At 46.1% G+C, this 12,745-nt stretch overlaps 1 protein-coding gene across 2 annotated transcripts in view; it reads left to right on the top strand.

Moving 5' to 3' along the window:
- The first annotated feature begins 1,145 nt into the window (after positions 1 to 1,145).
- Positions 1,146 to 12,745, top strand: part of dpy19l4 (dpy-19 like 4) — a 65,462-nt gene continuing 53,862 nt past the window's right edge. Inside the window, exons 1-3 of one of the 2 annotated variants that reach the window (XM_033020083.1) lie at positions 1,146 to 1,210; positions 4,701 to 4,925; positions 8,917 to 9,038. In XM_033020083.1, coding sequence (XP_032875974.1) covers positions 4,706 to 4,925; positions 8,917 to 9,038 — 342 coding nt within the window. In that variant the 5' untranslated portion in view covers positions 1,146 to 1,210; positions 4,701 to 4,705. Of the gene's footprint in view, positions 1,211 to 1,256; positions 1,594 to 4,700; positions 4,926 to 8,916; positions 9,039 to 12,745 lie in introns of those variants that run through there. The other variant, XM_033020082.1, reaches the window with a different exon arrangement.

Here is a 12,745-nt window from a genome sequence, read left to right as displayed (position 1 = left end):
CCTCCTCACAGCTAACACTGCCCCCCAGCTTCGTGTCATCTGCAAACTTGGAGATGTTGCATTCAATTCCCTCGTCCAAATCATTAATATATATTGTAAATAGCTGGGGTCCCAGCACTGAGCCTTGCGGTACCCCACTAGTCACTGCCTGCCATTCTGAAAAGGACCTGTTTACTCCTACTCTTTGCTTCCTGTCTGCCAGCCAGTTCTCTATCCACATCAATGCTGAACCCCCAATACCGTGTGCTTTAAGTTTGCATACTAATCTCTTATGTGGGACCTTGTCGAAAGCCTTCTGAAAGTCCAGATATAACACATCCACTGGTTCTCCCTTATCCACTCTACTAGTTACATCCTCGAAAAATTCTATAAGATTGATAAGATAAGATGAGTGAGAACCTCATTGAAACTTACTGAAGAGTAAAAGGCCAGGTTAGAGTGAATGTGGAGAAGATGTTTCCACGAGTGGAAGGGTCTAGGACCAGAGACCATAGCCTCAGAAAAAAAGGACGTACCTTTAGAGAGGGGATGAAGGTAATTCCTTTAGTTAGAGGGTGGTGAATCTGTGGAATTAATTGCCCAATGAATATATTTATGGTGGAGATTGACAGATTCTTGATTAGTACGGGTGTCAGGGGTTATGGGGAGAAGGCAGGAGAATGGGTTGAGAGGGAAAGATTGATCAGCCATAGGTAGACAAAAATGCTGGAGAAACTCAGTGGGTCGAAACCCTTCTTCTGAAGAAGGGGTTCGACCCGAAACATTGCCTATTTCCTTCGCTCCATAGATGCTGCCTCACCCGCTGAGTTTCTCCAGCATTTTTGTCTACCTTCGATTTTCCAGCATCTGCAGTTCCTTCGTAAACGATAGATCAGCCATGATTGAATGGATGGAGTAGACTTGATGGGCAGAATGGCCTAATTCTGCTCCTGGAACGATGCAAGCCCACCTGTTATCCAGTCCTTCAGCCCTTTCAGTGACTGGAGATGACGTGTGTGGTACTCGACTGTAGGTGCAACACTTTATCCTTTACTCCCTTCGATAAACATCCCTCTCAAAGTGAATCAAAGACTATCTCAACCAAAGATCTCAACAGGTGGAAATAAGCATTGGTTCTAGGAACCATGTTAAAAGGGCGCCAGTGTTGAACGGAGTCGGACAGCATTATGTGCAGCACTCGTGCGGGGGGAAATTCCGGCTGGAGACAGGGGTTAGTTTGTAACTTGTTACTGTGTGACTGTTATGTTGCAGTTTGCACCTTGATTTTTTTTTACCGCGGACGCGCTACCAGTCTTTTGTGAAGGGCGACGGGTTGCTTAGCGTGCGTTTGTTTACAAGGTTGCAATTGTGGTGTAGATTGATACAAGCTGCCGGCTGGAGTGTGCATTGGTTGTAGCAGGGCTGCTTTTGGCTTCTGCAACTTCAAGAAAGCCTATCTATTCACACACTGAATAACACCTGGTAGACATCTCTTCCCCGCACCCCACATAGGCTGCACCCACGCAATCTCGATTGAGCCTCATTGTAGCATTTCCCCCATGAATGTGAATGCAACCCATAAATTGAATCTCAGGTGTAACACAGAAAGACTGGGTGAGTACAGTCACTTTTTCGCTTCCTGTACCGGTGCAAGTACATAGAAACAAAGAAAATAGGTGCAGGAGTAGGCCATTCGGCCCTTTGAGCCAGCACCGCCATTCAATATGATCATGGCTGATCATCCACAATCAGTACCCCGTTCCTGCCCTCTCCCCATATCCTGTTAGCCATAAGAGCTACATCTAACTTGAATTCATCTTAATATATAGGTTTAAGGTGAAGGGGTAAAGATTTAATTGGAATCTGAGGGGTAACTTTTTCATACACAAGGGCTTCGTTCGCTCGTGTGTCAGACGACGTGTAGCTCGCTGTCGGCTTCTGAAGTCGTCCAACATGTTGACAGAATTGGTCGTCCGAGGCGTCACAGAGTGCATCATGTCGTTGTTTCTGGGGATCGCCACGAGGAGGCTTCTGTCATGACCCCCACACAAGGGGTGGTGGGCGTGGAACGAGCTGCCAGAGGATGTAGTGGAGGCAGGGACTATCCCAAAGTTCAAGAAACATAGATAGGACAGGTTTGGAGCGATATGGACCAAACGCAGGCAGATGGGACGGGTGTCGCTGGGACATGTTGGCCGGTATGGGCAAGTTGGGCTGAAGGGCCTGTTTCCACACTGGATCACTATGACTCTTCAAGTAAATCTAGGCTGTGTTGGCAATGTGTGTTGTCAATGGGTATTGCAATGTCTCGCTAATGTTGCAATATACCAATCTCAAGCTTGAATATTAGGAGGTAGACAAAAATGCTGGTGGAACTCAGCGGGTGAGGTAGCATCTATGGAGAGAAGAAATAGGCGCCGTTTTGGGTCGAGAACCGAAACGTCGGTTCTCGACCCAAAACGGCGCCTATTTCTTCTCTCCATAGATGCTGACTCACCCGCTGAGTTCCACCAGCATTTTTGTCTACCTTTGAGTTTTCCAGCATCTGCAGTTCTTTCTCAAGTTTGAATATTGTTCTGTTAACACAAAACAAGTCATCCGATCTCTAATATTGTGAGGTATTATAATATCCCCCAGTCTGAAGAAAGGTCTCGACCCCGAAACGCCACCATTCCTTCTCTCCAGAGATGCTATCTGTCTCGATGAATAACTCCAGCATTTTGTGTCAATCCCCCTAATGTGTGCTGAGTTTTGATTCTTGTCATGTGTACCGAGGTATGGTGAAAAGCTTTTGATGCGTGCGAACCAGTCGGTGGAAAGACAATACATGATTACACAATCGAGCCGCCCACAGTGTTGGCCTTGTGTATTGTAATATCTCCAATATGATATTAGGGATATATTGTATATTTACAATATTATGAAGATGTCAGTCATACATCGTGGAAACAGGCCCTTTGGCCTAACTGGCCCACACCGACCAACATGCCTCATCTACACTAGTCCCATCTGCGTTTGGCCCATCCATGTACCTATCTAATTGTTTCTTAAACTTTGCGATAGTTACTGCTTCAACTACCTCCTCTGGCAGCATGTTCCATAAACCCACCACCCTTTATGTTTTAATTTAAAAAAACAGTTACCTCAGTTACCCTATTAAATCCTGCCGCCTTCACCTTAAACCTATGATGTCCTCTAGGTCCCCTATTCTGTGCAAGAGAATCTGTGTGCCTATCCGATCTATTTTCTCTCATGATTTTATAACCTCTATAAGATCAATTGTAGATATTGTATCTCCCTGATATAATACATGTGTATTGTCATTGAATATTGAAATGTCTCCAATACATTGGGCGGCACTGTGCTACAACTAGTCGAGTTGCTGCCATACAACACCAGCGATTCAGATTTGATCCTGATCTCGAGTGTTGTCTGTATGGAGTTTGCACCTTCTCCCATTGACCCCGTGGGTTTCCTCCGGGTGCTCCGGTTTCCTGCCATATCCCAAAGATGTGTGGGTTTGTAGGTTAATTGGCCTGTCCCTGCTATGTAGGGAGTTGATGTGAAAGTGGGATAATATAGAACTAGTGAATGGGTGATCAGTGATCAACATAGACCTGATGGGCCGAAGTTCCTATTTCCATGCTGTATCTCCAAACTAAACAATATTAGTAAGTTATTGCGAAAGTGAAGGGGGGGTGGACAACAACATGGACACGTATCTGTGCAGCTAACGGGAAAGAGAGTGTAGGAAAGGTTGAGCGTTTAAACTAGCAGGGCAGGGGGTTGGGACCCAATGCAAGGAGACAGAGGGCCATAAAAGGAGGACAGAAGCAAAAGGTAGAAGGGAGATAGGAAAGAACTAACCTGAAAGCTTTGTGCCTTAATGCGAGGAGCATTCGAAATAAGGTGGATGAATTGAATGCGCAGTTAGTAGTTGAGGGATATGATATTGTTGGAATTACGGAGACATGGCTCTAGGGTGACCAAGGCTGGGAGATAAACTTGCAGGGGTATTCGATATTCAGGAAGGATAGACAGAAAGGAAGAGGAGGTGGGGTGGCATTGCTGGTTAAAGAGGAGATTAATGCAATAGCAAGGAGAGACATTAGCTTGGATGCTGTCGAATCGGTATGAGTAGATCTGCGAAATAGCCAAGGGCAGTAAACGCTTCCAATGTTCTCTCGACTCTGGATCAGTTCCTGTGGACTGGAGGGTAGCCAATTTCACATTTTAAGAAAGGAGGGAGAGAGAAAACAGGGCATTATAGACCAGTTAACCTTACATCGGAGGTGGGGAAGATTCTGGAGACGATTAATAAAGGTGTTATAGCAGTGCATTTGGAAAGCAGTGACGGGATTGGTCAAATTCAGCATGGATTTATGAAAGGGAAATCATGCTTGACTAATCTACTGGAATTTTTTGAGGATGTGACAAGTAGAATGGATAAGGGCGAGCCAGTGGATGTGGTGTATCTGGACTTTCAGGAGTCAACGGAAAGACAATACAGGATTACAATCGAGCCATCCACAGTGTACAGAGAAACGTTGCTGTAGACATGGAGATTGAAAAGAGTGGAGTGATTGTAACGTGTGATTGCAGATCCACTTCTGTGACCGGCACACAGAGTCGCTTGCGTTGGGCACCATCTTGATCTTGATGCTGTTGAGCTCAAAGTGGTACATGGTCATTTTATTTATGAAACGGCCTTTACATTGAAGGTGAAATGATAGAGACGAGGAAGAGAAGAAAACAGAAATGCCTGGAAGAATGTGCTGTTCGAGAGGAGGCAAAGCTGGAGGAATCGGCAGCAGATGCGTGCCATGAAGAGTCATCAGTGAAAGATGTGAGTGAACAAACCAGTGCCGAAGAAATCTCCTTGAGGGCTGAAGAAGAGACACCAAATGGCAAGAATGATACAGGAAACAAGGGTACAAAATGGAAGCGTAAGTATTTGTATTTCTTGCTCTAACTAATCCGGCACTGTGGCTTAGAGATTTGGTGCTAAAATGTTGTCACAGTTACAGAATAAGTGCTGATAAGAGTGGCAAGGTGGTGCAGTGGTAGAGTTGCTGCCTTACAGCGCCAGGGACCCAGGTTCGATCCCGACTATGGGTGCTGTCTGTAAGGAGTTTGTACGTTCTCCCCGTGACCTGTGTGGGTTTTCTCCGGGACCTCCCGCACTCCAAAGATGTGCAGGTTTGTAGGCTAATTGGCTCGGTATAATTATAAATTGTTCCTTGTGTGTGTAGTAGAGTGTTAATGTGCAGGGATTGCTGGTCGGGGCAGACTTTGGTGGTCCAAAGGACCTATTTCCGCGCTGTATCTCTAAACTATAAGTGGAACTAAATTTTGGGAAGTCAAATCAGGGCAGGACCTTCTCAATGAATGGCAGGGCTCCGGGGGTGTGTTGTAGACCAGAAGGATTTAGGAGTGCAGGTGTATAGTTCCTTGAAAGTGGCTTGAAAATAAGGTGCTCAAGAAGGCTTGACCACATGCGGTGAGGCCACATTTGGAGAATAGTGTTCAATTTTGGTCACCCAGCTCTTGGATTGATGCTGAGACTGACCTCTTCCCCCTCCCCCTCCACAATCTTTGCACATCCCCCAAGCCTTTTCACTCGTCACTTTAATTTCATGCTTCATGTATTTTGTGTTTTTATGACTGCTGGCAGATCCATTTCCCTCCTGGGATAAATAAAGTTCTATTGTATCGTATTGTATTGGATAGACGCTGTTAAGCCAGAAAGAGTGGAGAGAAGATTTATTAGGATGTTGCCAGGAGTTCAGAGCCTAAGCTAATGGGAGAAGTTGGGGAGACTGGGACTTCACTCCTTACAGTGCAGGATGATGGATGACCTTAAGATCATGAGGGGAATAGGGTAGGGGAATCAAGAACCAGAGGATATAGGTTTAAGGTGAGCGGGGAAAGATTTAATAGGAACCTGACAATAGGTGCAGGAATAGGCCATTTGGCCCTTCGAGCCAGCACCGCCATTCAATGTGATCATGGCTGATCATCCCCAATCAGTACCACGTTCCTGCCTTCTCCCATATCTCCTGACTCCGCTATCTTTAAGAGCCCTATTTAGCTCTCTCTTGAAAGCATCCAGTGAACCTGCCTCCACCGCCCTCTGAGGCAGGGAATTCCACAGACTCACCACTCTCTGTGAGAAAAAGTGTTTCCTCGTCTCCGTTCTAAATGGTTTACTCCTTATTCTTAAACTGGGGCCCCTGGTTCTGGGCTCCCCCAACATCGGGAACATGTTTCCTGCCTCTAGCGTGTCTCAGCCCTTAACAATCTTATATGTTTCAATGAGATACCCTCTCATCCTTCTAAACTCCAGAGTGTACAAGCCCAGCTGCTCCATTCTCTCAGCATATGACAGTCCCGCCATCCCGGGAACTAACCTTGTAACCTGAGGGGCAACTTTTTCACTCGGAGGGTGGTGGGTGAATGGAATGGGCTGCCAGCGAAGGTAGTTGAGGCTGGTACAATAACAACATTTATAAGACGTTAGGAAAGGTTTAGAAGGATATGGGCCAAATGCCCATAGGTGGGACTGGTGTAGTTGGGGCATCTTGGTCAGCACGGGCAAGTTGGGCCGAAGGGCCTGTTTCCCTGTTGCATGACTCCAATAATTACCACATTTGATTTCCAAAGATATAATATTGGTTTTGTTCCAAGTGGATGCTTTTGTAAGAAGTGCAGGCTGTGTTTGGGGGGGGGGGGGCGGAAGATGAATCTTCCTGTCAGTCCTTTGCCCTAGAAAAACGACTTTTTGCAGCAACCTTGTATGTTTTGATGAAGTGACTAACATGGGCTGGAGTGCGTCCGAGAAATATCCACACATGCAAGAGCGGGATGTGTACGATGATCTGACCTTTGATCAGACCCACTTTTTTTTTTGAAGATGAAAACTTCAATCCTCACACAAAAGCCATTGTCAACAAACAGCAATGATCCGTGCACTCTTGTATGCTTCTGATAGAATACTTTATGATCACAAGTGACAAGTCACACTGAAATTCTTTGCTTGCCTACCTTGCCAAGGTATGCAAACAGTCGCTCATAAAGGGCGCTTACAAAGTTACAAATACCCGCGCCCCCCCACCAGTTTCCCCCTTTGTTCTCTCACCTCCCCCCTCACCCCAAGCCAGGTCCTCCATTGTTCTTTGCTGCCGAGAGTCCATTGTTCTTACCCCCCCCCCCCCCCCCCCCCCACCTCCCCCTCTTATCTACCGCCGGCCGGCGAGGCCCGGGCTCCGTCCCGCAAGGACCTACCTCCGACGCGCAAGGCTCCACCGCCGGTCCGCGTGGCCCGGGGCGCGAGGCTCCGACCTCTGCTTCCCAGCGGCAGCCGTGGCACCTCTGGAAGGCGCCGATATTCGGGACAGTGCTGGAGCGGTAGAGATCCAGGTTCGATCCTGACTCCGGAGTTTGTATGTTCTCCCTGCGGCCGTGTGGCTTTTCTCCAGGTGCTCTGGTTTCCTCCCACATTCCCAAGTCGCGCAGGATGCAAAACTGGGTTAACCTAGAACTAGTGTGAGTGGGTGATAGATGATCCATGTGGACTCGGTGCGACTGTCTCCACATTGTATCTCTAAACTAAACTAGTGTACGGGTGATCGTTGGTCGGCCTGGAGTCGGTGGGCCGAAGGGCCTGTTTCCATGCTGTTTCTCTAAAACTCAAGTTAAATATTCATGACATTGACCCAGTTGCAGGAAGATGAATGATACCCCTGACGTAACACTCCATTCTTAAACCTCTGCCCTCTGAAAATGTTGTCCACTGTTTAGTTTAGAGTCGGTCAGAGATACAGCGTCGTAACAAGCCCTTCGGCCCACTGAATATCGATCACCTGTTCGCACTATTCCTGCATCTATTGACTTTTGCATCCACTCCCTACACACTTGGAGTAATTTACAGAGGCCAATTAAATTACAAACTGGCCCATCATTGGAGTGGGAGGAAACCAGGGCACCCGGAGGAAACCCACGCAGTCACGGCGAGAACGTGTAAACTCCACCCAGACAGCACCTGAGGACAGGATCGAACCCGGGTCTCTAGCACTATGAGGCAACGGCTCCACCAGAGAGTCATTGATTCCATACAGTTTTAGTCCTGGTGTTCAACTCTCAAATATCTGGATAGATGTTCACCAGGGATGCTGCCTGACCCGCTGAGTTACTCCAGCACTTTGTGCCTTTTTTTCGTGACGCAGCATGTGCAGTTTCTTGTCTCTCTGAGTTGTAACTTGAGGTGGACATGAATAATGAGTTTATTCACAAAGCTGGACTAAAGTGCATTTGTTTTTCAACATCCCTTGGAGAAAAAAGAAGATGCCATTAATTGTAAGATGTTCCTGTTTTTATAATTTGTATGAGATATTAATGCAAAAATATATAAACGTTGCCTCAGAATAAAAGGACGTGCATTTAGAAAGATGAGCAGGAATTTCTTTAGTCAGAGAGTGGTGAATCTGTGGAATTCATTGCCACAGACGACTGTGGATATTTTTAAGGCTGAGATTGATTGACTCTTGATTAGTTTAGTTTAGAGATACAGCGCAGAAACAGGCCCTTCGGCCCACCGAGTCCGTGCCGAGCAACGAACCCCACACGCTAACGCTATCCAACGACGCACACTCGGGGCAATTTACAATTTTTGCCAAAGCCAGTTAACCTACAAACCTGTATGTCTTTGGGGTACGTTTTATTATGGGCATCAGGGGTTATGGAGAGAAGGTAGGAGAGTGGGGTTGAGGGGGGAAGATAGATCAGCCATGATTGAATGGCAGAGTAGACTTGGTGGGTCGACTTGCCTAATTCTGCTCCTATAAACTTACGAATTTATGAATGTTTTGTGTGAGATTTCTGTAATTTGTATTTGTGAGAATTAAAAAGGTTTTTTTTATCAACTAAATTGTTTTGCAGCTGCCCTTCATCAGTGGGCAAAGGTTTTCTTTGGTAGCTGGGCAGCGATCGCGAGTGGAATGCTGTATGCTGTGTACCTTTCCACATTTCATGAAAGAAAATTCTGGTTTTCCAGCAAACAGGTGAGATTGTCAGTAAATCCGCAGGTTTGCTGAATATACTGATGATAATAATGCCCAATGATGATACAAATCCCACTTGGGTAGCCTGCAATGGTGGTGCAGTGGTAGAGTTGCCACCTCACAGCGGCAGTGATCCGGGTTCAATCCTGACTACGGGTGCTGTCTGTATGGAGTTTGTACCTTCTCCCCGTGACCTGCGTTGGTTTTCCCCGGGTGCTCCGGTTTCCTCCCATGCTCCACAACGTACAGGTTTGCAGATTAATTGGGTTTGGGAAATTTATAAATTGTCCCTAGTGTGTCGAGGATAGTGTTAAGGGCCTGCCCCACTTGGGTATCATTTGCGCGTCACGCAGGTGGCGTGCGAGGATTTTGAGAATCCCAAAATCCTTGGGCGCCACGCGCTTCCTTGCGTCACTGCCTACGTCACCATGCGTCATGCGTGCGTCGTGACGCGTAAATGATGTTGCGTAAATGACACGTAAATAACGCCCGTGGGACAGGCCCTTCAGTGTGTGGGAATTGCTGGTCGGCATGGACTCAGTGGGCCCAAGGGTCTGTTTCCACACTTTACCAAAACTAAACTAAACCCAATAGTAGGAGCAGTGAATTCCCCAACTTCGGGTAACCTCCACAAAACAAACTCCCCCCCCTCCCCTCTCCCCCTCCACCTCTCCCCTGAGCCCTGGCTGTCCTGGTCTCTCCCCTCTCCCCCTCCACCTCCCCCCTGAGCCCTGGCTGACCTGATCTCTCCCCTCTCCTCCCTCTCCAACTACCCTCTCTCCAATCTCCAATTCACACATCATCAAACCTCAACAGTGGGCAGGTGCTATACGGGACCTGCACGGGTAGGTAGATGCTCCCGCCACCACCAGTCTCGGGCAGATGGGTCTCGTCAGCCTGGGAAGGCCGTCCACCTAGGAGAGGGAAAACTCTGATTTAAAACCTCCACTGCCTTGTGGCCATATCCAGTCATGGAAAAGGCTCCAGGAGTAAACCTCGAGAAAATCCGGAGTCTGAGCCCCTAAGGCAGTTTGTCGTTGTCTACAACCTCGCTCTGGCAGCTCCTGCGACGGCGCTGGTGCCAAACTGTAACGGCCCTGCTGTTCCTTTGGATCGATCAGCGACGTGGAGAGGGGGGGACGTGCTGCATGGGCAACAGCCTGTCCTCCACATGACATCGCCCAGGCTTGCATCCGACCAGGATGCATCACCCTTGGTCAATCATGACCAAGAGGGGCCTACTACTACTACAATCCTCGACCTACACAATTCGCAACTCATCAATCCTACTGTCTCCCACCGTGTGTGTGTCGCGCGCGCGCATCTCTGGCCTTTGTCCAACCACCCAACTTCCCCCCTCCTTCTTCCCTGTGTTCACCGATGACCTGTCATGCTTTGCTCTGCCTCTCCTCTCTTCCAGCTTTCTTTCCTCCCATCCCGATAATCAGCTCAAAATGTCACCTATCTGTGTGCTCCATTGATGCTGAGTTACACCAGCACTTTGTGTCTTTCCAAAGATTTTCTTTCTCCCACCCCTGGTCCTCAATGGGCCGAATGGCTTAATTCTGCTCCTATGACTCATGAACCAACATGGGGCATGGATAAAGTGGACGCTCAGGGACAGTTGCTTCCCAGCTGTTATCAGGCAACTAAATCATCCTACTAACAACTAGAGAGTAGTCCTGAAATGCTATCTACTTCATTGGTGACCCTCAGACTATCGTTGATTGGACTCTACTGGCTTTACCTTGCACCAAACGTAATTCCCTTATCATGTACCTGTACATTGTAAATGTCTCGATTGTAATCATGTATTGTCTTTCCGCTGGCTGGTTAGCACGCAACAAAGGCTTTTCCCTGTTGCTCGGTACACGTGACCATAAACTAAACTGAAAACTGAATCCAATCTTATGAAACTAGCCCAATATGTCAACGGTCTGCATGGACAAGGTGGGCTGAAGGGCCTGATCTGTGCAGTACTGCTAAAGGACACAAATATTTTTTTTGTTCTATGAACTCTCCTAAAAGTTAGCCTTCCTGCTGTCTAATTTGTGTTTTTGTTGGTCTATGGAAATTCAGAACAAGATTTTATTGCAGACGTCACCTGCCAGCTTCCCTGATATAAAGAAGTATGAAGTGATCAAGGAGAGATTTGTTTTATCTTACTTCCAGGTTGTAGTGAATATTAAAACCAAATGTTTGGGAACTCTTCCTGAAAAGGAAACTGGTTAGTTGGTGTAAAATGTCTGCTTCCTTTTTGTAGGCATGGGCTTAGTTTAGTTAAGAGATGCAGTGCGGAAATAGGCCCTTCTGCCCACTGAGTGCGTGCCGACCAGCGATCCCCACACACTAACGCTACCCTACACACGAGCGATACTTTAGAATTTTACCAAAGCCAATTAACCTACAAACCTGTGCGTCTTTGGAGGTGGGAGGAAACCGGAGCACTCGGGGAAAACCCACGCAGGTCAAGGGGAGAACGTACAAACTCCGTACAGACAGCACCAGTAGTCAGGATCGAACCCGGGTCTCTGGCGCTGTATGGCAGCAACTCTTCCGCTGTGTCACTGAGCCACCCCAACCCTTCAAACCCTTTATTTCTGAATATGAATGGTGTTATAAACCTTGCAATCATAAATTGTAATTTGTTGTACAATTATTCATTGTAATTATAAAATCAATAAACCTTGGATCAGAAAAGAACACAAAATGCTGGAGTAACTCAACAGGTCAGGCTGCATCTCAGACCGAACGTGGACAGGTGACGTTTTGGAATGAGACCCTTGGGATTGGAATTATAGGAAAGGTTTATCATTATACAGTATATATATATGTAACATTTATATATATATATTTAATATGTATTTTCGATATATATCCTATCCATATCCTGAACACTCATCCTTTTTTTATTTTTATGCATCCTCCACACAAAGTTATGTAATAGTGTGCACCTTTTGGCTTTATTTGCTGGCCAGTGATTTTTTTCCCCTTAAAAATCATTGAAACACACATTTTCAAGTTGTCACTATTAACATGGGGTTGAAATTGAACAAGTTCATGAAAATAAATTTCTTGGGGTTATAATGGATGATAGAATCAGCTGGAAATCACACATTAAACATGTACAATCCAAACTGTCAAAAGCATTTCTGTATTACACAAAGTTAAGCAGGTTCTGGATCACAAATCACTCCGCATTTTCTACTGTTCACTAATCTTACCCTATTTAAATTATTGTGCAGAAATCTGGGGCAATAACTATAAAAGTTTGCTACATTCATTAACTATTCTGGAAAAAAGAGCAATACGTATTATTCACAATGTCAGGTATCTGGATCACACTAATCCATTATTCTTACAGTCAAAATTATTAAAATTAGCAGATTTGGTTGCATTTAAAACAGCACAGATAATGTTTAGAGCCAAAAATAAAAACTTACCTGGAAATATACAAAAATTATTCAATGAGCGAGTGGGGGGTTATAATTTAAGAAGAATATTTAATTTTAAGGTACAAAGAGTCCGCATGACCAGAAAAACTATTTGTATTTCGGTCTGTGGAGTAGGATTGTGGAACAGTTTGAATGTGGAGTTAAAGCAATGTCCAAACATGAACCAGTTCAAAATGACATACAAAAAACTTTTTTACACAAGGTACAGGGATGAAGGGGATGGTTGACAAACAGGGGTTAATGTTTATTTAT

The sequence above is a fragment of the Amblyraja radiata genome, chromosome 4, assembly GCF_010909765.2.
Source record: "Amblyraja radiata isolate CabotCenter1 chromosome 4, sAmbRad1.1.pri, whole genome shotgun sequence".
NCBI classification, from domain to species: domain Eukaryota; kingdom Metazoa; phylum Chordata; class Chondrichthyes; order Rajiformes; family Rajidae; genus Amblyraja; species Amblyraja radiata.
The sequence above is the reverse complement of the archived record's forward strand: the minus strand, read 5'-3'. Positions and strand labels throughout refer to the sequence as shown.